The sequence below is a fragment of the Salvia hispanica genome, chromosome 6 (assembly GCF_023119035.1).
Source record: "Salvia hispanica cultivar TCC Black 2014 chromosome 6, UniMelb_Shisp_WGS_1.0, whole genome shotgun sequence".
Classification (NCBI taxonomy): Eukaryota; Viridiplantae; Streptophyta; class Magnoliopsida; order Lamiales; family Lamiaceae; genus Salvia; species Salvia hispanica.
In genome coordinates, this window is record NC_062970.1 from 38,678,354 (window position 1) to 38,701,250 (window position 22,897).

Genomic DNA, 22,897 nt, shown 5'->3' on the forward strand with positions numbered 1-22,897 from the left:
TATTTATATTAATATTTGTTTTATTATCTTTGACAAACAGGCAAATGAAAAGGGGGTCTCTATTGGAGATTGTATGTATGATGCCTACTTGGCACTACACTTCAAGAATGGAAAATATACAACTAAGGAGGCCGAAGAGATAGATGTAAGTTTATTTAAAAGTTGATACGCATTTAAATTATTAATCATACAATAATTATTGAATTTTCATTTAATAGGCCAAGGTAAAAGAGATTGCGGCTGCACAAGGTGAGGGAGCAAATCTAAATGATATATATGTCAATCAAGTCATGGGAGGCTGCCTTGACAAGAAGAAGCGGATGCTTGGAACGGGAGTCATTGGACCAATGCTCTTAGGGAGTAAGTCTGTGGCTGCTTCAACTAGCAATCAACAGGATGCCAAGTGGAAAAGTGAGATGCAACAAAATCTCAACGAAGAGCGTGAGCGTAGAATGAAGTTGGAAGAGGACGTGAGCAGGATGCAGAAGGTGGTGGATCTGTTGGTGAGCCAACAGTTCCACCAGTCCCACCAGTCAAGTTACTCTGCTGCCCGACCTGATGAAGAATATTCTACCTGATGCTAGAAGCGGAGGTTAGTTGTGATTTTGCTACTTGAATCATTTTTATTTCTGCAAATCTATGGCCATTTTATTGTTCATTCTTTATATGACTACTCTAAAATGTAGTGCATTTTGGCTTGCGTTTGTTGAAATTTGACTGAGGTTGTGGTCTTCCTCGAAGAAAATTATTTAATTTTCTGTGTTGTATGAAATCGAAGAGAAAAATTGAATAATTTGTTTCCGTTTTAGGATTTAGTTGTTGGATTTGTCTGATAAAAGTTATTGTGTTAGCTTTCTATTTTTTTGTGAATTTGTTTTTCTTCTCAGTAAAGGCCTTGATTTTTTTACTGAGAGTTGTGTATTTGCTGCTTGAACAAGCATATCTCACCCGTTTCTTATCTTCTGGATTGGATTTCTTATGGAGCAGTCTGGTGCTGCTAGTTCCTCAAACTTCGTCCAAATAACTTAATGAGAGGCTGTAGTGTTCCAGTGTATATCTGGGGATATAAGCTAGTGGAGGGACTTGGTTGCCATTTGAGAATCTGACAGCCAATAATGGCGTTACATATAGATGTTATCCTTCTAATTCCATGTTTTATTTTATAGTGGAAGTCAATAACTGTTAAATAGCCTTTTTTTTTTTAACTAAATCACTTCTACTTACAATCAGCTTAATTACTTAAAAGTCATTTTTCAATCAATGCACTAGACTTAACTTTATGCTAGCAATTGTTTTTGATATAACTTCAATTGTTTTTGAAACTAAAGATGGGATGGAGGATTTATGTGGAAGATAATCCACTTATTTGATTTCTGGTTTTAGGGGAAGTTGTTTTAATGCTAATGTATATGTGTGTGGCTTCAGGAGGTGGCTCAAAGATGAACAAGATCCAAGATTTTGAGAGAGACGAAGTTTATTACACTAGGAAGGAACAAGATTGTAGATGATTAATTTGTCAAAAACGGTCCCACAACTATTTTGCAGACTTGAGAAGCTACATGCTCGGCTATTTTGTTATTAACTAAGTTTTAGAATTGCACTAATGATCAATATAATTAATCGCTGATGTTATGAGTAATATGAGTATTGATGTATCTATTGTTATTTTTACTATGAATGTATTGATTTGTTGAAAAATTATCTTAGTAGGGTGGATAAATAATAAAATAAATATAACCAAAATCTATACAAAAATTTAGTGGCGGATGCATTCTGTCACTAAAAAAGCATTATATGTAGTGGCGGAATAGTGGCCGAATAGTGGCGGAATTTCAGTGGCGGAACCAAATCCGCCACTATTTTAAATTTTTAGTGGCGGAATGTTAGTGGCGAACTATTTTCCGTGGGTAATCCGCCACTGCGACTCAGTGGCGGAAAATATTCCGCCACTGATATTTTAGCGGCGGTTATATAGCCGCGGTTATGTTCCGCCACTAACTGATTTACTGGCGGAAAAATGAGATTTAGTGGCGGAAATTTCCGCCGCTAATTAGCGATTTTTTTGTAGTGGTTATGATCATTCAAGTTGGACAGATCCACCTACAAGAAATGCACAATTCACACATGTGCCCCCAAAAAAAAGGTGAACTCTTTCGTTATGCAAAACATGTCTACATGATGCTGAAGTGGCGAAGCCTTATGAGAATGACCGAACCAAGAGAAAGTAGAACGAAAATTCGAATAAACCCTAGTTTCTTAAATGTGATATATTCTTAAAATCAAAAGTTGCCTCTCAACACAAGTTCATACTACTAGAATTTATATGACCTTAAAATATCCAGAAAAATTATAAAAAAAAAAAACCAAAAACTTTAAATTGATCGTTGATTTCTCGTACCGCTTCTTAAGTTATATTCAAATTTAAAGTATATATGGGATTTTTTCTCAGCTAAACTATATGAATACATTCATTCAGTAACCAAACGCATATATTAATTATATTTCTTGAATTGTAAAAATGTGACGTAAAGATTGACACAAAAATGTGAAGAGGAATAAAGAAGTTGGAGCAGACGAGTTTCCTAGAATGGAATGGATTGGCAGGACGAGGTTCCACAATTAGCAACCACTGACCTAACATAGGGAATACGCACTTAATTCCAATATCCAATCCCATTTCTTACATTTTGGGTTTGAATTCCATGCCCTTTTCTCTCTCACATACTCACCCTCTCCCCACCTCTATATCACCTCTTCTTGCTTCTCTCTCTACACTTACAATTAATGAACACAATGGAGAAGGCCAGCAGCAACATGAAGCAAATGCATCATTTCAAGTTCAAGGTTCCATCCTTCGACTTGGTGGAAGGAGATTTGGTGGCATGGCCGCCGAGAAGCTATGTCTGCACCTTCTGCAAGAGGGAATTCCGATGCGCTCAAGCCCTCGGCGGCCACATGAATGTTCACCGCAGAGACAGGGCGAGGCTGCGCCAGTCTCCGCCGAGAGACAGTGGAGGTAATTACGCTCCCTTTAACCTAAATCTTGAACCAAACCCTAGTTTTCACTCAAACCCTAGTTCTAGCCCATCTTCTTCTCCGCCTGCGTCGATGAAATTTCCTCATTTCACTCCCAAATTGGCCACGCCTACACCCATTACCACGGATTTTATGAAGGTGAGAGCGGCAAAAGGGCTTCTCGACTTGGAGATTGGGTTGATTAGTTCGTCTAATGAGGAGGAACTTGATTTGGAACTTCGTCTTGGATATACTTAGTTTCTTGCACAACCAACCTTGAGTTTAAGCAATTTATCTACATCTTGATTTGAAGGAGAATGAGAAAGAAGAGAATACTGGGGCAGTAATATTGATGAATTTTTCATCCCTCTTTTATGTGTTTTTTTCTTTTTCTATGTTGTAGTACTTTGTTAGGTTTTCAGTTGATCACATATATAAAGGTCATGTTTTATTATTAATTAAACTGTGTTATTTAATACTGTTAATGTTTCCGAAGTATATTTGCATTAGCATCTCATGATTTTCTAAGGCCACAACAACTTTTTTTAAAGTTCTCTTCACCCATTTCATCAGCATGTAATGGAAAATGAAAAAATTGCTGAATCCATCTGTCTTTGGAGAGAGAGAGACAGTTTGGAGAAACAATTGTTCTTCTTGCTTTTTTGCTAGTAATTTATTTTTCTGAATTTATTATTTTTTCTCCAAATGAAAGTAAAAAAAATTTTATGAAGTCCGAGGCTTAATTAAACCTACTGATACTTATTCGATCTATGTTCAATATTCTGGGGATTGTGTTTAACAGCAACTTGAGATCTTTATTCTACTTATTGGATTCATACACATTACAAATTTGAATACATGTTCATTACAATAGCTTTCAATGAAGCATGTTTGGAGCTTCAGTCCATTCAAATTATTTCTATCTCAAATCATTACTTCCTTTTTAACTGAAGGGTTCAATAGATCTTTGGGCCCACTCTGGAGGACTTACTGTATTTTTTAATAAATAGTTATGCAGCTGTAAGGAATAATGATATACAGTATATTCCAGTTTTTGCTTGATGCATTTTTTAACAAATGCATAGATTTTCAGAAATCCTATTGTAGGAGGACAATGCAATAGTGTGACACACTGACAAACTTAATTAGCTAGTGCGTATGATTAATACTTAGAATATGATGTCATCAAATGAAATGGAGTTAAATTTTGTGGGGCCATAAGCCCAAAACATGATAGTTTGCATGTTCCCGACAACGTCCAGATGTTGAATGGCATCATCACATTCCCCAAAATGGAATTTGGTTTTCTGCTAAGTTTCCAGACTACTCAAATACCCTCTTTCAATTCCTAAATTAGAAACAAAAGCCTCTTTAAAATATTATTTCATGCTCTATATATAATTAACTAAAATGGTCAAACGTTTGAGTCATCAAATAAGTTTATCACTAGAAGGATATATTTTAGATATTTTATAAGATGTTTGGAAGATTTGTAATTAAGTTGTTAAGGCATTCAATAAATTGAATTAATTAATAACTTAGGGGGGAAATCGTGAATAAGGACAAGAGTAAATACTATATTTATTGTAATTTGATGAAGAATAAAATTGAGTTCTATACGAACTTTTGATATATTTATAGATCCTATTATTACAGTTTTTAAGCTTGGGATTTATTTCACCGAACACTTCTCGATAGTTTATAAGCTTAGCATAATTAGTCAAACAACTTGCTCCTAGGTCAAAATTGGTGGAAATTTGACTTGTTTTATCGGAAAGGTAAAATTTAACTTATATGTTCCCTCAACTAGTTAATCTCTTGTTTGCGAGCTAATTAATTTATCCCAATTTCTTGATTTGGGCAGTTTTTCTGCAATTTATTACTAATAAGAAATACTAATGAGGTATGTTTCGAAGAAATGATGAGTAGTCCAATGGTAGAAAGCTTCCCATTATAAACTGGGGTAATGTTCCAACAAAGAATTTTCTAGCGAGGTATTTTAATTTAAAAACTGTAACGATCAAATTCAGTTTGGTACAAAAGGAATACAAAAAAGAACTTTGTGTTTATTGAGCACGAATGATTGGGCTCCGATTATTGGGCCACACATGAATCACAAAAACAAATGTGGCAGAATGAAGTCGATTCAAATACTGAAATAAATTAATAAGACAGAATGATGTAGTACTATAATTCTCTCGTGAGACATTTTATTTATTTATTAGTTCTACTCTATATTTTTAAAATAAAGGAAACCTTTCATTCAATAATTTATCTTTTTTATTTTCGACTCATTTAGATTGTAAAGCTCTCTGCCTTTCACCAATTAAATGTGGCAGAACAGAATGCATAATTTTTAAAACAAACGCAGCAAAATGACCATACTTTCAAGTCTCTCGTGAGACAATTTATTTTCTTTTTTTATATTAATAGAACTTTACTTAAATAATTTATCATTATTTTGACTCGTACGAATTGTGAACCTTTTAGTTCACTGTAATATTAAGTCCATAAACCATGAGTTGAAACGTACTAGCTAGTAATGAGCAAAGGCTGCACAAATCGAAACTAGAGAGGACACTACAACTGAAAGAAGTGAAACTGACGGTGAAACTCTGCCTCCATCCTTCCTCAACACCATTCCTTCCATCAAAGGGTAATGCATAACTACGCCAAACAATGGTACAAAAGCCTGCATTGCCATCTCATTCATCTTCCCTTTCACCAAAACCCTCGCCAATCCGACGACCAAGGAAGCCAGATTTAGCATATAAATGGAGCACAATATAACCATGAATGGAGGCGGAGCTCGGAAGTCGTATTTCCCCATTTGATAAAGCTTATCCACTTCATCATCCGTGACTTTGCTCGTTGGCACAAAGCCAGCTTTGGCCAGTCCCATCTTCTCTAAAATCGCGTTTGCAGCCGCAAAAGAGAAAGATGTCAATGACTTCATCACCCATACCCTTTGCTCGTTCACCCAAGCCCTGAGTGAATCCCCTGACGCCAAGACCTCTTGCGCATGTTTGAGTAGTGATGAGACAAAAACAAACACAAACACCGCAAAAAATGGACTTGAAACCTGCTTCAGCAAACAAAGTGAACAAAACGCACCCTTGAAAGTTGAAGTGAACAAAACAAACGCAAACATAAGGCGTACCTGAGGATATAGAGGGACGCCAGCAAGGAAGCAAAGCTGGGGAAGGAGGGCTAGAATGTATACAGGGAGGAAGTGAATCGCGTAACATGCTAGTTCTGCATAGGCCATGCTTTGCAAAACCGACATTCGCATGGCCCCATAGACTAAGGGGGAATATCTGGACAGAGCAACCTGGCTCGCCCCGAGAAACCATCTCATGTTTTGAACAAGCGTTTCACCGAGGCTTATAGGAGAAGAACCCAAGAAACATGGCCTTGAAGGAGCAAAATACACTGAAATCCAACCCTCGCAATGCAGATTGAACCCTGTGAAGTAATCTTCCACTACTGAGAAATATCTATACCCCACCTGCATTTCCATTTAAACACATTTATGCATCGATCTTGTAATTAAGATATGTAAATTATACTATATAATAGGACTTGCCTCTTGCCCCCATTTTGTGTCCTTGTCGTAGCTGCAAGAAGCTAGCAATTGCACCTCATTCTGCAATGATTCTGTGCTTGGGAAATTCGGTTTGTAGCTTCTGTAAATCGACTTTATGAACTCGTTCGATGAACCATAATATTCGTTAAGCTGGTTAAGATCAATATCTGCACAAAATGGAAGAGGAAGATGAAACATAAATCATGGATCGACTAAGCTCTACAAAGTTAACAAGTATTACTTGGTTGAAGTTTCCGAGTTCCATAGAGTGCTTCTCTCTTGATATAGAACCCTGTCCCTGACAAGACTGGCCCTCTAAGACCATTAAAGCCCTCCCATTTTGTCTGAAATATATTAAGTAATTAATTCAGATGAATCACAATAGTGCATAATTATACTTAATCTATAATGAAAGTGAATGCTAACCCAAATAAATCTTAAGGCACCATCGTAGATATCATGTTCACGTCTGATGTTGTGAAATATTTGTGGGAACTGAACAAATGCAAGATTCTGGGAGATTTTAGGATCCAGATGGAAGCACATTGCTTGACGGGCCGATGTAGGATCGTTGCAGTACATGTCGCAATCAAGCGAGAGTATGTATGGCGAGTTGCTCATCATGCCCGATACTCGTAGCTGCGATTGCAAACACTAAGTCATCAAAAATAAAAACTATACTAAAAGGACAAATATTCTATCTTGCCTCATCGGTTTGCCGTGTTGGGTTAAGAATGTTCCCGAAAATATTCCACACAAAATTTCCTTGGATCCACTAAAAAAACTACTCCTAGAATTGATTTTTTTAAAAAAATAACCACAATCTAGGATGTAAAAGAAAACATCCATTAGTTGAGACTAATTTTCCACTAATATTTTCATATTGCTTCCATATTTTCATAATGCTTCCATTCGCACCACCTAATTATAGTTGGGACACCAAAAGAAAAATGTTTTTTGAATTGATGGTATTATATTTGGAAACACAAGCTAATGTACTTAAAATATTGAAAAATATCTTTAGTCATTCTTTTTTTTAGTAATTTTTTATATTGGTGAGGGATGTCCGCACTATACTTTTGCTAGGTCCTCAAATTTGCCAAAAATCCAAAAAGAAATTTTGTCTCGAAATTTTATTGGCATTCTTAAGCTAAATTGAAACATTAGGTATTTAATTGTGATTATCCAAATGAGTTATTTTCGTTAAATATGTTGAAATGATGTGACAAAATTTAATATTTATGAGTGATAAATGAATATATAAAAGATAAAAGAATATTACAAGAACATTGAGGGCTCCTGCTTTGAAATTGTGGGGATGAGATGGCCTTTTCTCGCGAGCAACGTAGACTACAAGCGGCATCTCTTCCCCGTCTTCACCTATCACCTGTCATTAGCCGTTGGTTTAGAAAATACTTTAACTAACTGCTTTATATTAACTCGTAAAGAGAAGACAAATAGTAGTAGTATTTAAGAATGGCTAAAATTCATTTCATTGTAAAGACTCTAATTTTAAGTGAAGACTAATGTCATCAATAAAGAGCATTGAGTTTGACTCGATTTTATATTATACTACTCTCTCCGTCCATAAAAAATAGACAAATTTTGTCATTTTGGTCCGTCCGCAAAAAATAAATTAAGTTTAAAAAGAAAAGTTTTCAATCAATATTAGCAACATCAAAAGTTTTCAATCAATACTAACCACATTCGCGGACGGACTAAAATGGAAAAACGGGACTCTTATTCGCGGACGAGGGAATATATATTAAAATCCGTGTCATTCACAATCTTATCTATTTTTCGTAGACGAAGGGAGTATTATTTATCACGATGGAGACTGAGTAAAACACTAAATGAGATACTAGTTTAAAATAAACGATGAGTGTATTTAGTGTTAATTTATTTTGTACTTCACTTTACTCATTCACGTGAAATTATAGTCATGTCTAGTCATGTCTATTTTCGTGTTAATCTATTTTGTACTATTTCAATTACAATGAAAAGCATCATCTCTCGCTGATTAAACATTCAGACTTATCTATTCCATCAAGACTCTGTAGTCTGTATTTGTCCGTTAGCAATTTTTTTCCACTAGATATGTTTATCAAATTTAATTCGAACCACAAAACTATAATCACACTCAATCATTTTCGATACCTCAACAATCGGTGAATGGTCCTTGCTGGCCATAACGTCTGCTTCAGCAACAATCTTACTCATAGAACTCTTGAAATCTTCGTATGCTTCCTGTATCATCCATACAAAATATCTCAATATAGTAATAATTAAGGAAAAACAAATTCCGACCAATGAAACTATATTAAGTAATATTTTAAAAGAACCTTTTTTATATCTAAATTTTCTAAATATTAATTAATAAAATTCCACCTAATGGTAATACGAAACCCATTATAGAGTAGAAAATACTTCAATGGTACCACAAACAACTCATCTCATTTTAGATTTTTGAACAAAATATATTCATTTTTGGATTTACGCATTTCCAATCATTTATATATAAACTCAAACTTTAAAAAATACTCGGTATTCTTTATCTATTTCCTTTTTTACTCACAAAATTTGTTAAAGGAATTTCAATTTTATGTTAGTGAAATTCTAAAAATAGGTACTATATTTTACGCATATACTTGATGGGTGAAGGTATATTTTAGATTTTTGTGTATCAATGAAGGTGGCCAAACAACTCAAATTACTTTTATAAATTCTGTGAGTATTAAAAGTAAGTTGACAGAATTTGGTGTAAATATTAGAATAAAATTACTACTCCATTTGATAGTATAATATTTACATTAAAATTAATTATAAATTTAATGTAAATTATCAGATATGCTATTAGCTAGAAAAAATAGTTTCGATAATATATCGATTTATTTTGTACATGGAGGGAGCATTAGTTTGTGAAGAACAAATAAGCAAGAAAGTGTAAGAAACACAAACCTCAATTGACTTCTCCTCAAGAGAAAAGTGATCAGTATCACCAACTCTTCTTTCCTCTCCCAAGAAATAAGCCTGAGGGCACCTGTTCTTCACCTCATACTTCCTGCAAAATGGGAGCCACACCTTGGCAAAGCTCCGTGCTCGTTGCAGGGCGCGGAGCGTGACAGGGGAGCCCCCGTCGTCGGATAGATAGACATGGAGTTTAGTGGGAGGGTAGTCGAGAGCCAAGGCCGATATAACGGTGTTCATCACACCCAAGCTTGGCTCCTTCACGGGATCGGCGGTGCAGATGAACACATCCAGCGACGGCAGATCATCGTCGGAAGGGAGTCTCTCCGGATACACCGTTCGAGCAACGGGGTTCCACAGAGAAGCCTGGCTGAGCAGCCACATAAACGAGAGAGTCAGCTCTGCCGCGAAGATGAGAAGGTGGGCCACAAATACAATGGGGCTGCTGCTGCTGCTGCTTGTGGCTATGGCGGTGATGGAAGTGATTCTGTAGTAAAACAGGGCTGCTAAAGCAGAGCCATGGATTAATAAATGGACTCTGTTTATAGCTCTCTGAGTTTTCATGGTATTCCATTCATTCATTGGGACTGACTTCTCCATTTTCTCTGATTTTTCATTCTCTGCCTATTAATAGACCCCCGGAGTCGAGCAATCAAAGATTTGTGACTCATGATATGATGTAAGCACAATTCTGTTAATTTTTTCATATTTTAATGATATAGTATAACGCAATAGATTCAAGACGAATTAAACTAGCCTTTGAAATATAATTTTATTACTCTATATAGATGATTACATACCCAAATACAATAAAATGTGCTCCTTTTTTTAATTTATTTTTTCGTTTTAATTATACTCCTTTCATTCCTCAATATTTACCGTATTTTTTTATGGTGCAGGGTTTTAAAAAATTAGTGAAATATAAATTGTAGTAACTGAAATCATGAGTAAATTTAAATATGAAATCTACTTACCAAGTTCAGTAAAAATAAAATATGCAATTAATTGGGTTCACAATGTACTACTAATACAGTAATACTATTTCCATACTTTGCTATGGAAACCTTTATTGAGACACACAAAATAAAAGGCATATATTACCATGAGTAAACACTAATGAGCTAGGGCTGCATAAGCCGAAACTAAAGAGGAAACTACAACCGAAAGAAGAGAAACTGACGGTGAAACTCTGCCTCCATCCTTCCTCAACACCATTCCTTCCATCAAAGGGTAATGCATAACTACGCCAAACAATGGTAGAAAAGCCTGCATTGCCATCTCATTCATCTTCCCTTTCACCAAAACCCTCGCCAATCCGACGACCAAGGAAGCCAGATTTAGCATATAAATGGAGCACAATATAACCATGAATGGAGGCGGAGCTCGGAAGTCGTATTTCCCCATTTGATAAAGCTTATCCACTTCATCATCCGTGACTTTGCTTGTCGGCACAAAGCTAGCTTTGGCCAGTCCCATCTTCTCTAAAATCGCGTTTGCGGCTGCGAAAGAGTAAGAAGTCAACGACTTCATCACCCATACCCTTTGCTCGTTCACCCAAGTCCTGAGCGAATCTCCCGACGCCAAGACCTCTTGCGCATGTTTGAGTTGTGATGAGACGAAAACAAACACAAACACCGGGAAAAATGGACTTGAAACCTGCATGAACAAACAAAGTTCCTAGGAATTTTGATTTTGAGAGTAGCAAATAATTAACCTCAATGTCTGAGAAAGGAAACCATAAAGTAAACAAAAAGTGGAAGCAGAAGGCATGCCTGAGGATAGAGAGGGACACCGGCAAGGAGGCAGAGTTGGGGAAGGAGGGCTAGAATGTAAGCAGGGAGGAAGTAAATCGCGTAAAATGCTAGTTCTGCATAGGCCATGCTTTGCAAAACCGACATTCGCATGGCCCCATAGACTAAGGGGGAATATTTGGACAATGCAACCTGGCTCAATCCAAGGAACCACCTCATGTTTTGGACAAGAGTTTCACTAAGGCTTATAGGAGATGAACCCAAGAAACATGGCCTTGAAGGTGCAAAATACACTGAAATCCAGCCTTCGCAATGCAGGTTGAACCCTGTGAAGTAATCCTCTACTACTGCGAAATATCTATATCCCACCTGCATTTCCATTCAAACACGACATAACTATTTATATCGAACTTGTTACCTTAGTATGAAAGAATAAATATGTATATATACTTGCCTCTTGCCCCCATTTTGTACCCTTGTCGTAGCTGCAAGAAGCTAGCAATTGCACCTCTTTCTGCATTGATTCATCAGTGCTTGAGAAATTCATTTTGTAGCTTCGGTAAATCGACTTTATGAACTCGTTGGAAGAGCCGTAATATTCATTAAGCTGGTTGAGATCAACATCTACACAAAATGGAAACAAAAAGATGAAATATAAATCATGGATCGACTAAGCTCTACAAAGTGAAAAGTATTACTTGGTTGAAGTTTCCGAATTCCGTAGAGTGCTTCTCTCTTGATATAAAACCCTGTCCCTGACAAGACTGGCCCTCTAAGGCCATTTAAGCCATCCCATTTTGTCTGAAATATATCAATTCTAATGAATCACAATAATAATACACAATTATCCTTGTGTAAACTATAATGATAGTCAATGCATACCCAAACAAATCTCATGGCACCATCATAGATATCATGGTTGCGTCTGATGTTGTGAAATATTTGTGGGAACTGAACAAATGCAAGATTCTGGGAGAGTTTAGGGTCCAGATGGAAGCACATTGCTTGACGAGCCGATGCCGGATCGTTGCAGTACATGTCGCAGTCCAGCGAGAGTATGTATGGCGAGTTGCTCATCATACCTGATACTCGTAGCTGCGCTTGTGCACATAAAATTGTCAAATAAATATTGCCTCACCATTTCGGTGTGTCAATGAAAACGTCTTAGGTAATTACAAAAAAGTACCAACTTTTTAGCTTACGAGTGTCCCCTAAAAAAAATACACAAAATTGCCTTCGAATTTTTAGAGTGGCGAGGACCTATTGCCTTATTGCTAGGTCCCCACTCCAAGAGAAAATTTGTTTGGAAATTTTCCAAAAATTCTTGAGCTATCTTGAAATGTTGGGTACTTATATGTGATGACCTAATATTGTGATATTTTTGTCAAAACATTAATGATAAGATCAAATTGAATATTTATCGATAAATTATATGAATGCATAACACATTTAGGATATATGACAGGTGTAAAATTAATTACAAGAACGTTGAGGGCTCCTGCTTTGAAATTGTGGGGATGAGACGGTCTTTTCTCGCGAGCAACGTAGACTACAAATGGAAACTCTTCGTCATCACTCATCACCTGTCATTAGCCATTGATTTAGAACCAAACTTAGCTTTTGGAAAACAATTAATTAACTATGCGATCGATAGTAGGAGTATCTTCTTTCTATAGTTCAACTATTGATATTTGGTACTAGTCAGATTGATAATTAGTTTCAATTAGCTACTGTTCCAAATGTTTATGAGTATGACTGAGTCAATTCCATTTTAATTTATTTTGTATTTTACTTATATATGGACTCACTCACGTGAAAATCTGCAGTTTATTGTACTACTATAAATTTCAATTGAAAAATGGAAAGCATTATCTCCAGACAAAAGATTCACACATTAATTAGTTTGATCATATCGCATTCTAAACCACAAAAGTGTATAGTACCTCGATAGTTGGTGAATGGTCCCTGCTGGCTCCAGCGTCTTCCTCAGTCACAATCTTGCCCAAAGAGATCTTGAAATCCTCATACGCTTCCTGCATCATGGAGTACAAAATATAGAAATAACCTCACCAACAACCAATTAAAAATTAAACTCCGACAAATATCTATAATTATTAAAAGAAATATATCTTATCAATATTTAACATATAAATAAAAATTTTATATATTGTACAAACTCAAAATTATGACATGTACCGTTAAATTCTAAAATTTGAGGATAATATATAGACAAATAACATCATTAGAAAATGTCAATACATTATCAAATTGTCATAATGTTTGCAAATTATCACTACCATATTTAACATATGTACTTTATCATATATGTTTAATATAAAAAAACTGTTTTAATACAAGAACTTTTTATATCTAAAATTATACTCGTGTACCACATACCACTTAACTTGTAAAAACAAACCAAAAATTGTCAAATATATTTCATACCTTCACTCTTTCTTTAATTCGATGCATAAAAGTGGAGTAAGATCGTTGAAAATATGGCATAGCATGTAGCATTAAGATAAAGGCAACAACGAGAAATCAATTCCAATCTTTTTTGTGAGTATATATATATATAGATAAACCAAAAAAGACAAACCTTAATTGCCTTCTTATCAACAAAAAAGTGATCAGTATCACTATCACCATCACCAATTCTTCCCTGGCCACCAATTTCCTCTCCCAAAAAATAAGCCTGAGGACACCTGTTCTTCACCTTATACTTCCTGCAAAACGGGAGCCACACCTTGGCAAAGCTCCGCGCCCGTTGCAGGGCGCGGAGCGTGACAGGGGACCCCCCGTCGTCGGAGAGATAGAGATGGAGTTTAGTAGGAGGATAGTCGAGAGCCAAGGCCGATATAACGGTGTTCATCACGCCCAAGCTTGGCTCCTTCACGGGATCGGCGGTGCAGATGAACACATCCAGCGAGGGCAGATCATCGTCGGAAGGGAGTCTCTCCGGATACACCGTTCGAGCAACGGGGTTCCACAGGGAAGCCTGGCTGAGCAGCCACATAAACGAGAGAGTCAGCTCGGCTGTGAAGATGACAAGGTGGGCTACAAAATGAGTGCTGCTTGTGGTTGTGGCTATGGTGGTGATTCTGTAGTAAAATAGGGCTGCTAAAGCAGCGCCATGGATGATTAAATGGACTCTGTTTATTGCTCTTTGAGCTTTCATGGCTTTCCAATCATTCATTGGGACTGACTTCTCCATTTCCTCTGCTTTTTTTTCTCCTTTTCTTATGTATTCTATAGAAAATTAATTGTATATATTTATAGCCTATATTCGTGGAGAGAGATATTGTTCCCAATAAAATACTTGTGACTACATAGATGATGCATGTACAACTTTGTATACTAGTGCGTACTTATTTGGATGATAGTTGGTCTTGTTTTCTTATTTTTACTGATTCACGTGCATACTTAAGTAGTACTCATTTACTTTTATACATATTATTTGACGTTATATTATCACTATTTTAAAACCACATTTTTGCATCATAATATATTTAGAGGTTGATTGCTAATAAAATCACATATTTCTAACTAGTCTACAAACTACTCTCTCCGTCTACCATTACAAGGTCACATTTGACTGGACACGGGTTTTAAGAAATGTAATACTCCAGAAAGTGGATGAGAAAAGGTTAGTGAAAAGTGGATCCTACTTTTATATATTATTTTATAATAAAATGTGAGTGAAATAACGTTAGTGTGGGGTTCATTACTAAAAATGGAAAAAGGTAAATGAGATTTACATAGGTGGACGAACAAAATGCAAAATGGGATATTTATTAATGGAGGGGGAGTATCTTTTAAAACATAAATGAAAATTCATTAAATTTAAAAAATTCTTAATTGTATTTTTCTCAAATCAAATTTATGTTTTTTTTTAATTTCTTTGTCTCAAAACGATTGCAGTTAGTCTTCAACACCGTCACATTAATACACGTTTATGTTATTATTCATCCCATGATAAAAAAAAAATGTTACAAGTGTGCCCCAACTTAGCATTTGCATTTGCCCGAAGAAAAAAAATAATTTCAATTTTTGAAAGACAGAAGATTAAAATTTGACCAAACCTACCTTTTTATAACTGAGGGAAATTGGTCTCTAAAACCATGAACTTTGCCCAAAATTTGGTATTTTCCATGAACTTTGAAATTGGTACATAATATCACGAACTTTGTATTTTGTTTGGTATTTCCCAAATTCACTCAAATAAGATATTTTCATCAAAATCTTATTTAACATAGGCAACCGTGATATGTTTTATAATATTTGAAACCATTTTTTAAGTTCATAACATGTAGCATAAAAAGTCACGTTGAAAACCACGTTGATTTAATTGTGTCAAGTATGATAAAAGCCTCGTAAGTTAGTCAAATATAGTAATAAACATGCCATGGGAAATACCAAACATAATGCAAAGTTCGTGATATTATATACCAATTTCAAAGTTCATGGGAAATACCAAATTTTGGGCAAAGTTCATGATTTTAGAGACCAATTTCCCTATAACTAATATCAAGTCAGCTTTTTTTTTAAAAAAATCGTGTTGCGTCCTATCGGTCCCAATTAGTTCTATTCTTTGGTGGTCGTTAGAACGAGTATTACAAGTAGTACAGTACTAGTATAATTTTGAATTCAATTCAACTCTTAAATTTATAGATGCAATTTGTATAAAATAAAATACTCTCTCCGTTCAATGTCCTTCTGTCCCATTGAAGATGACCCACTTTTTTTTTTAGTTTGTCCCAACTAAGATGACTCATTACTTAAAATGAAAACATCTTTATCTCTACTTTATTTTCTCTCTCTTACTTTACTCTCTCCTCTCAACATACCAAATAAATTTGCATAAAATCTCGTGCCGTCCAAGAAAGGGGTCATCTTCCTTGGGACGGAGGGAGTATATTTAAATTTCACATAGAATGTTCTTGGGTGAAGTATGCAAAGTGCAAATTCGCGACATCCATAAATAATTGTAAGTCAGTGTAAGGGGACTTTTTGTATTTAACTGCACATTATTGGCAGAAGATTATTCTAACCTTGATATTCCAGTGTTATACTTGATTCAAATTTAAAAAGGAAACGTGTATAAACTTGGCTTCTCTGGTCGCCATATATATTATCTAATGAATATGAAAACAACGTAGATGTCAGATATTCATCATTTCCTGTCTTAACATATTGCATGATTTTCTAATGATAGACGAAACAGTTGCCTAAAATCTTCCACCACTTATTTGGTTTTGACTAGACGATCTGCTTTCTTTTCTTTCAAAATTTGGATTTCCGATTCGGTGTCTATTTTTTAATATAGAAAATAATCTAAAATACAAATTATAGTTAATATAGAAATTTATATAAATAATATACTTAGATAAAATAATTTATTCAAATAATAATTAAGTATCTTATTTCGGAACTTTCTAAAAATCCATGTTTTTCAACTTTGTTCGGATTTAAATTCTCATGTATCCATTATCCCACTGAAGATGACTCACTTTTCTTTTTAGTTTGTCTCAACGAAGATAACTCATTACTAAAAAGAAAATTCTTTTATCTCTACTTTATTCTCTCTTTTACGTTGCTCTATCCACCTAACACACAAAATAAAAGTGCTTAAAAACCCGTGCCGCCAAGAAAATGGGTCATCTTCCTTGGATCGATCGAAATTTATATTCTATGAAAAAAACAATTTTTGACTCAGGTCCAAATTAAGCAAAAAAAAAAAAACTAAGAATTTTCTCCCAACTTGATCCAACAGTACAACTAATAACTGATTCCTGATTTTTCACAATAACATTAAAATTCAAATCACTCATGTATGTGTAAAAATAAAAACAAAATGAAAATTAAAATGAAAAAAAAAAATAGTAACACAGAATTCATATCAATACATCATCTCTAAATCCAAAATACCAATTGAATGGCACAAACCCTATAATTAAGTGGCAAAAGATGCATAAGCCATCACTATGGATGAAAGCAGCAACGAAACAATAGAAACATTAGTGGGAACTCTGCCCTTATCCTTCCTCACCACCATTCCTTGAAGCAGAGGCAGATGCAAAATCATTCCAAACAGTGGGATCAAACTCTCTATCAACATCATCCCATTTCCCTTTCCAGCCTGCCAAATCCCAGCTACAAATGACCCCATATTTATCATATAAAGAGTGCACATTGGAACCATGAAAACAGATGGTGCTTCAAAATTGTACACTCCCCTTTGATAGAGCTCGGCTGCTGCTTCGTCCACGGCTTTGTTTGTTGGCAAAAAAGTGGCTTTTCTCAACCCTATTTTATCCATGATGGTATACATATTAGCATAAAAGTATGATGTAAAGGATCTGATCATCCACATTCTTTGCTCGGTAATCCATGTACTTGTTGGGTACCCCGTCATCAAGACTTCTTGCAAATGTTTTGCCTGCGACGAAAAGAAAAGAAACACGAACACTAGGAAAAAAGGGCTTGAGAGCTGAGGAAAGAGATGGATGCCTTGGAGTAGAGAGATTTGAGGGAGGAGAGCTAGGATATAAAGAGGCAAGAAGCTGATTGTGTAGAATGCAATCTCTGCATAGCCCATGCTTTGCAAAATGGACATTCTTAGTAATCCATAAACAAGTGGAGAGTATCTGGAGAAGGCAACCTGGTTGAGTCCCACACTCCATCGACAATGTTGAACGAGAACTTCGCCTAGGTTATCCGGGGACGTACCCAAGAAACCTGGTCTTGCTCTTGAAGATTCATAGTAAACAGACTTCCAACCCTCACAATGCAGAATCAGTCCGGTGAAGTAGTCCTCCACCACCGCGAAATATCTAAACCCTACCTGCACCATATATATAACATGATGATCAAACAAGTTAACAAATTAGCCCATTTTTTCGCATTCATTACTTGCCTGTTCACCCCACTTGGTGCCGTTGTCATAGCTACAAGAAGCGAGAAACTGCAACACATTATCACTCGGATAATTTGGTTTGTTATGTGTGTAAACCGAGTTGATGAACTCTTCGGACGAACCAAACCACTTGATCATATCACCATCTATATCAAGAATTATATTAATGATTATACATAAAATAACAATAATAATTGTGGCAATTTTTCAAATAGTTTAATAAGACTTGATCACATTACTCTTTTGAAGTTGTTGAGTGCTTCTATATAGTGCTTCTCTCCTTATATAAAAGCCTGTGCCAGACAAAATCGGTCCCTTGAGACCGTTCAGACCTTCCCATTTTTCCTAAAACAAAATCAAATTATTTCATCAAAATTACAGATTGGATCATAATATATAATGTAGATAAATAAATTACCCAAGCATATCTGAACTCGCCATCATAGATATCCTTGTCACATAAAGTGTAAAATCTCTGAGGGAATTGAACAAATGCAAGATCAGGAGACAGCTTGGGGTCGAGATGGAAACACATTGCTTGACGAGCTGATGTTGGATCGTTGCAATACATGTCACAATCCAGCACTAGAATGTAGGGAGAATTGCTGATCAAGGCAGATACTCGAAGCTGCAGCAAGGTTAATTAACAAATTAATTAATTTATGAGAATGATATTTTTATATATTCTTAAATTTTTGTATGTGAGAATTTATATTACAAGAACGTTTAGTGCTCCAGCTTTGAAACGGTGTGAGTGAAATGGCCTTTTCTCACGAGCAACATAGACTAGATGAGGCATCTGTGGGTCCTTGTCCATTTCATCTCCGTCGTTTATAACCTGCCAATCATTATTCATATTCATATCTATCTATATATGCTGTTTTTAGAGTATAGATATTGATGTCAAAATATTAAAATTAATTGTGAATATACAAGAAGTAGATTAACTTTATCATAATAGTATTATTTTAGACATAAATTTCTTTTATTTTGTATTAACAGAAATTGAATACATGTATAGGGTCCTATTCTAATGCTTTTAGCACCCTAATCCAAAATCAAGACTAAATCTTCACTCTTGTATTTTAAAATGAGTGGATGAGATTAAATCTCACAAAATCTCAATAAATAGTAGACAAAATATTAACAAAAGGGTAATATCGTCATTATGTTATCATATGATAATTTTCGTGAGTGTTTTTTTATATCAACATTGTGTATTACAAATATCAACACAAGGACAAGAAAATATCAACACATTTTTATTGAGATTGGACATGCATAATATTGAGATTTTTGCCTACAATATATTGAGATTTTTTGTTGCATTTGTTGAAAATAGCTGCTTATCAACATGTACGAAAATTGAAATATAATTTATCAAATTTCATCACCCGAACATCGTCGGAACATATGCAATTGAGATCTCGTTGGAATCCTTATTAAATTATCTTTAATTTGATATATTTTTTGCGAAAAAATAATTTAAATTGAGAGAGTTACGTAAATTTAAAGATTTGAGATGATTTTGAGGAGAGAGAAAGTAGATAGTTATAATTAGTACATATACGATTTGACATTAATACCCTTTTAATATAATTAATAATTATTTAAATTTAAAATATATTACACTTGGCATTATATTAACCACGAGATCTTCTAATCGTTGAAAATTGGTCTCAATTTAGAATTTGTAATTAGTTAGCAATTGATTACATCCCTACATGTATATATATTAATTACGTACAAAACTAAAGTAAATATAAAAACAAATTATAATATTAATAACAATCATAAATATATCATATGTGCGTGGTGCAACTTAAATAATCTTCAATGATTGTTTCTCAAATAAACCCACTAATATAAAAATATAATCTGTATTTTGGAATAATTTGATCTTAATGGTGCAAGATTCGAGATACTCAATCCTATAATTAAGAGCAAAAATTCAAACCAAACATGCCTACCGCAAAAGGACAAGTTTATTTTGTCGCCAAGATTTTAGTCATAGATATCATCTCCACTAGAATGACAATACGAGAATAACACTATTGCTCCATTTATAAATTCACCTACACAAAATATAAGTGTTTACCCATTCAGAAAAAGAAAATATCTATAATTCTTAATCAGTCAATTTTAATTTTAATATAAAATTTTATATCTTGTCGTACGCCGCCTTCTAGAAAGTGAAATTAATAAAGTGAAACAGGATTACTATTTTATACTCCACAAGTTTATATAGAGCTTAGAAATGTTTTTTAACATAAAATAAGGATTCTTTTCGAACTAGTTGTGAATTTTATCTTATCTATTTTATTTTTATTTTTCTAATAAAATTCTTCTCAAAAACTTTAATTTATTCTTATTATCGAATAGCCTTTGAAAAAAGAGAGACATTTTCTCTTTAATTATATGTTTTGTCCTTCATATTTGCATTCACTTTAGCTTATCTAATATTCTAAAATTTTGCGATATCATTATAATACGAGCACATGATATATATAACAAAATATTCTACATAATTAAGGATTCGACATGCATGATCATGGGTGAACCGAAATGGGAAACTCAAGGAAGGTCAAGGGACTTAATATCACTACAAATAATTTATCTTTTAGAGATAAAAAAATTAAGACTTAATTACTATAGTGTTTAAAATTTTAAAAAAATAACCATAATTTAGGATGAAGAAGAAAGCGTTTCTAAGTTGAGAGCAAATTATCTTAATCTTTTGCTTTTTTAGGACGCTTTTATTTGTGTCCGCTAATTTTAGTTGGGACACTAACCATATATGTGGCCATTTTATGAAACGTTGGTGATATAATTAGACACACAAATTAGCGTCCTTAATAACATTAAAAAGTATCATTTTCCTTTCTTTTTTTTAGTACTACCTCCGTCCCACAAAAAATGTCACACTTTCTTTTTTAGTTTGTCCCACAAAAGATATCACATTTCCTTTTTTGGAAAAAAGTTCTCTCTCACATAAATATAAGAATTATATTTTCTCTCTCAATTTAACACACAAAACAAAACCTCCTAAAATCTCGTGTCATCCCACAAGTGTGACATCTTTTGTGGGACGGAGAGAGTATCACTTAGCCCCTTTAATAAAACTTTATTTATTTTTAAGTATTAATTTTATTGTAGTTTCAAGGCAGAATATGGAAATATGGAATATAGTATATTACCTCAATAATTGGTTGGTGGTCTCTGCTGACACGACTATCTGTACTATCAGCTATCTTAGCCAAGGAAATCTTGAAATCTTCGTATGCTTTCTGCTTGATCATACGTACAATATCAGTATAATCCAACACTGTGACTAGTACAGAAATGAAATTAATTTATACTACAAAAATGTTATGTAGTACCAATCAAATTTTGTAATTAATTTAAGTCATATTTGAATCCAATCTTGTCACACATTTTTATACGGAGTACTCCATTTAATTGATATTTTGACTATATATACACATGTGAAAAATATTTTAATGCATAACTTAGATTATATTTAATCTTAATTATTGAATTAGAGATATGAATATACACTAAGGTCGGTGACATGTAGCATCGTGTGATAATGAAATAGAGTAATGAATGATAATTCGGTCATTTAACATGTGAAAAAGAGTCCCATATGAACTAATTAGCTTATGTTAAATGAGGGTTTGATGAGAAAAGAACTAAAAATAAAACTCAAAAAAAAAAAAAGAGAATTCATTTAATGGTAGACCGGATACCTGTATGTGTGCTTTGCGAAGTAAGAAGTGATGGTCACCGGTTTGTTCGGTCATGAAATAAGCCTGAGGGCATCTGTTGTTCACCATATACTTCCTGCAAAACGGAATCCACATTTTGGCAAATCCCCACGCCTCCTTCACCGCGCGAAACGTGACGGGGGAGCCCCCGTCGTCGGAGAGATAGACATGGAGCTTGTGGGCAGGGTAGTCGAGCGCCATGGCCGATATAACAGTGTTCATCACCCCTAAACTCGGCTCCTTCACGGGATCAGTGGTGCACACGAACACGTCCACCGACGGCAGATTGTCGTCGGCGGGGAGTCTGTCAGGACACGCGGTTCGTGAGACGGGGTTCCACTTGGAGCCCTGGCTGAGCAGCCACTGGAAGGAGAGGACGAGCTCGGCGGCGAAGATGAGAAGGTGGGGGAGACTTGTGGTGATGGAGATGGAGGTGATTCTGTAGTAAAATAGGGCTGCTAAAGCGGCGCCATGGATCAAAGCATGGACCCTGTTTATTACCATGCGTTTTTTCAGGCTTTGCCATTCATTTAGACCTTCTACTGATTTCTCCATTTTTCTATAACAAAATGAAAATGGAGTGGAGGAACTGTCCTTTACTTGTGTTTAATTCTGTGTGAGTCGGGTCGGTGCTTTCCTTATCGCGTCGTTTTCTGATTTGGCCTTATCATGTTGTATTATTCTTGTGTTGTAGTATTATACTCTACGGTGACGTTCGCTTTGCTACATATATAATCTACGATCGATTGAGTTTTAAGATTATTTTAGTTGGAGTCTGGAGGGTTAAATATGACTGATTATCACATGATTATTCATCTAGGATTGAGTTGCGGATTCAATCTCATGAATATTTTTAATCTTGAGAAACAATCTTGCAAACCAAATAGCCCCGCCT

At 34.9% G+C, this 22,897-nt stretch overlaps 4 protein-coding genes across 6 annotated transcripts; 1 reads left to right on the forward strand and 3 right to left on the reverse strand.

The window, feature by feature from the left end:
• The first annotated feature begins 2,786 nt into the window (after positions 1-2,786).
• LOC125195297 (transcriptional regulator SUPERMAN-like) lies at positions 2,787-3,273 on the forward strand. The gene has a single exon (XM_048093470.1). The coding sequence runs from the start codon at positions 2,794-2,796 to the stop codon at positions 3,271-3,273; it is 480 nt and encodes a 159-aa protein (XP_047949427.1). The 5' UTR covers positions 2,787-2,793.
• A 2,124-nt stretch (positions 3,274-5,397) lies between these two features.
• On the reverse strand, positions 5,398-10,253 carry LOC125192660 (cellulose synthase-like protein G2). Its single transcript, XM_048090280.1, has 8 exons — positions 9,560-10,253; positions 8,759-8,848; positions 7,884-7,988; positions 7,028-7,240; positions 6,843-6,945; positions 6,602-6,768; positions 6,176-6,523; positions 5,398-6,097 (listed from the first exon to the last, which is right to left on the reverse strand). Exons 1-8 carry the CDS (start codon positions 10,166-10,168, stop codon positions 5,552-5,554), a joined length of 2,181 nt encoding a protein of 726 aa, XP_047946237.1. The 5' UTR covers positions 10,169-10,253; the 3' UTR covers positions 5,398-5,551.
• A 293-nt stretch (positions 10,254-10,546) lies between these two features.
• On the reverse strand, positions 10,547-14,643 carry LOC125196276 (cellulose synthase-like protein E1). Its single transcript, XM_048094726.1, has 8 exons — positions 13,919-14,643; positions 13,263-13,352; positions 12,801-12,902; positions 12,202-12,414; positions 12,018-12,120; positions 11,774-11,943; positions 11,341-11,688; positions 10,547-11,224 (listed from the first exon to the last, which is right to left on the reverse strand). Exons 1-8 carry the CDS (start codon positions 14,531-14,533, stop codon positions 10,682-10,684), a joined length of 2,184 nt encoding a protein of 727 aa, XP_047950683.1. The 5' UTR covers positions 14,534-14,643; the 3' UTR covers positions 10,547-10,681.
• Positions 14,644-17,155: 2,512 nt separating this feature from the next.
• Positions 17,156-22,589, reverse strand: LOC125194493 (cellulose synthase-like protein E1). 3 transcript variants are annotated; one of them, XM_048092742.1, is made up of 8 exons: positions 21,985-22,589; positions 21,433-21,525; positions 18,954-19,073; positions 18,654-18,863; positions 18,475-18,580; positions 18,236-18,381; positions 17,981-18,163; positions 17,156-17,758 (listed from the first exon to the last, which is right to left on the reverse strand). In XM_048092742.1, the coding sequence occupies exons 1-8, from the start codon at positions 22,555-22,557 to the stop codon at positions 17,273-17,275; spliced, it is 1,917 nt and encodes a 638-aa protein (XP_047948699.1). In that variant the 5' UTR covers positions 22,558-22,589; the 3' UTR covers positions 17,156-17,272. The 3 variants fall into 3 exon arrangements, with proteins under 3 accessions (XP_047948699.1, XP_047948698.1, XP_047948697.1); XM_048092741.1 differs by having other exon boundaries at positions 17,156-18,163; positions 21,433-21,522; XM_048092740.1 differs by having other exon boundaries at positions 17,156-18,163.
• Positions 22,590-22,897: the final 308 nt, after the last annotated feature.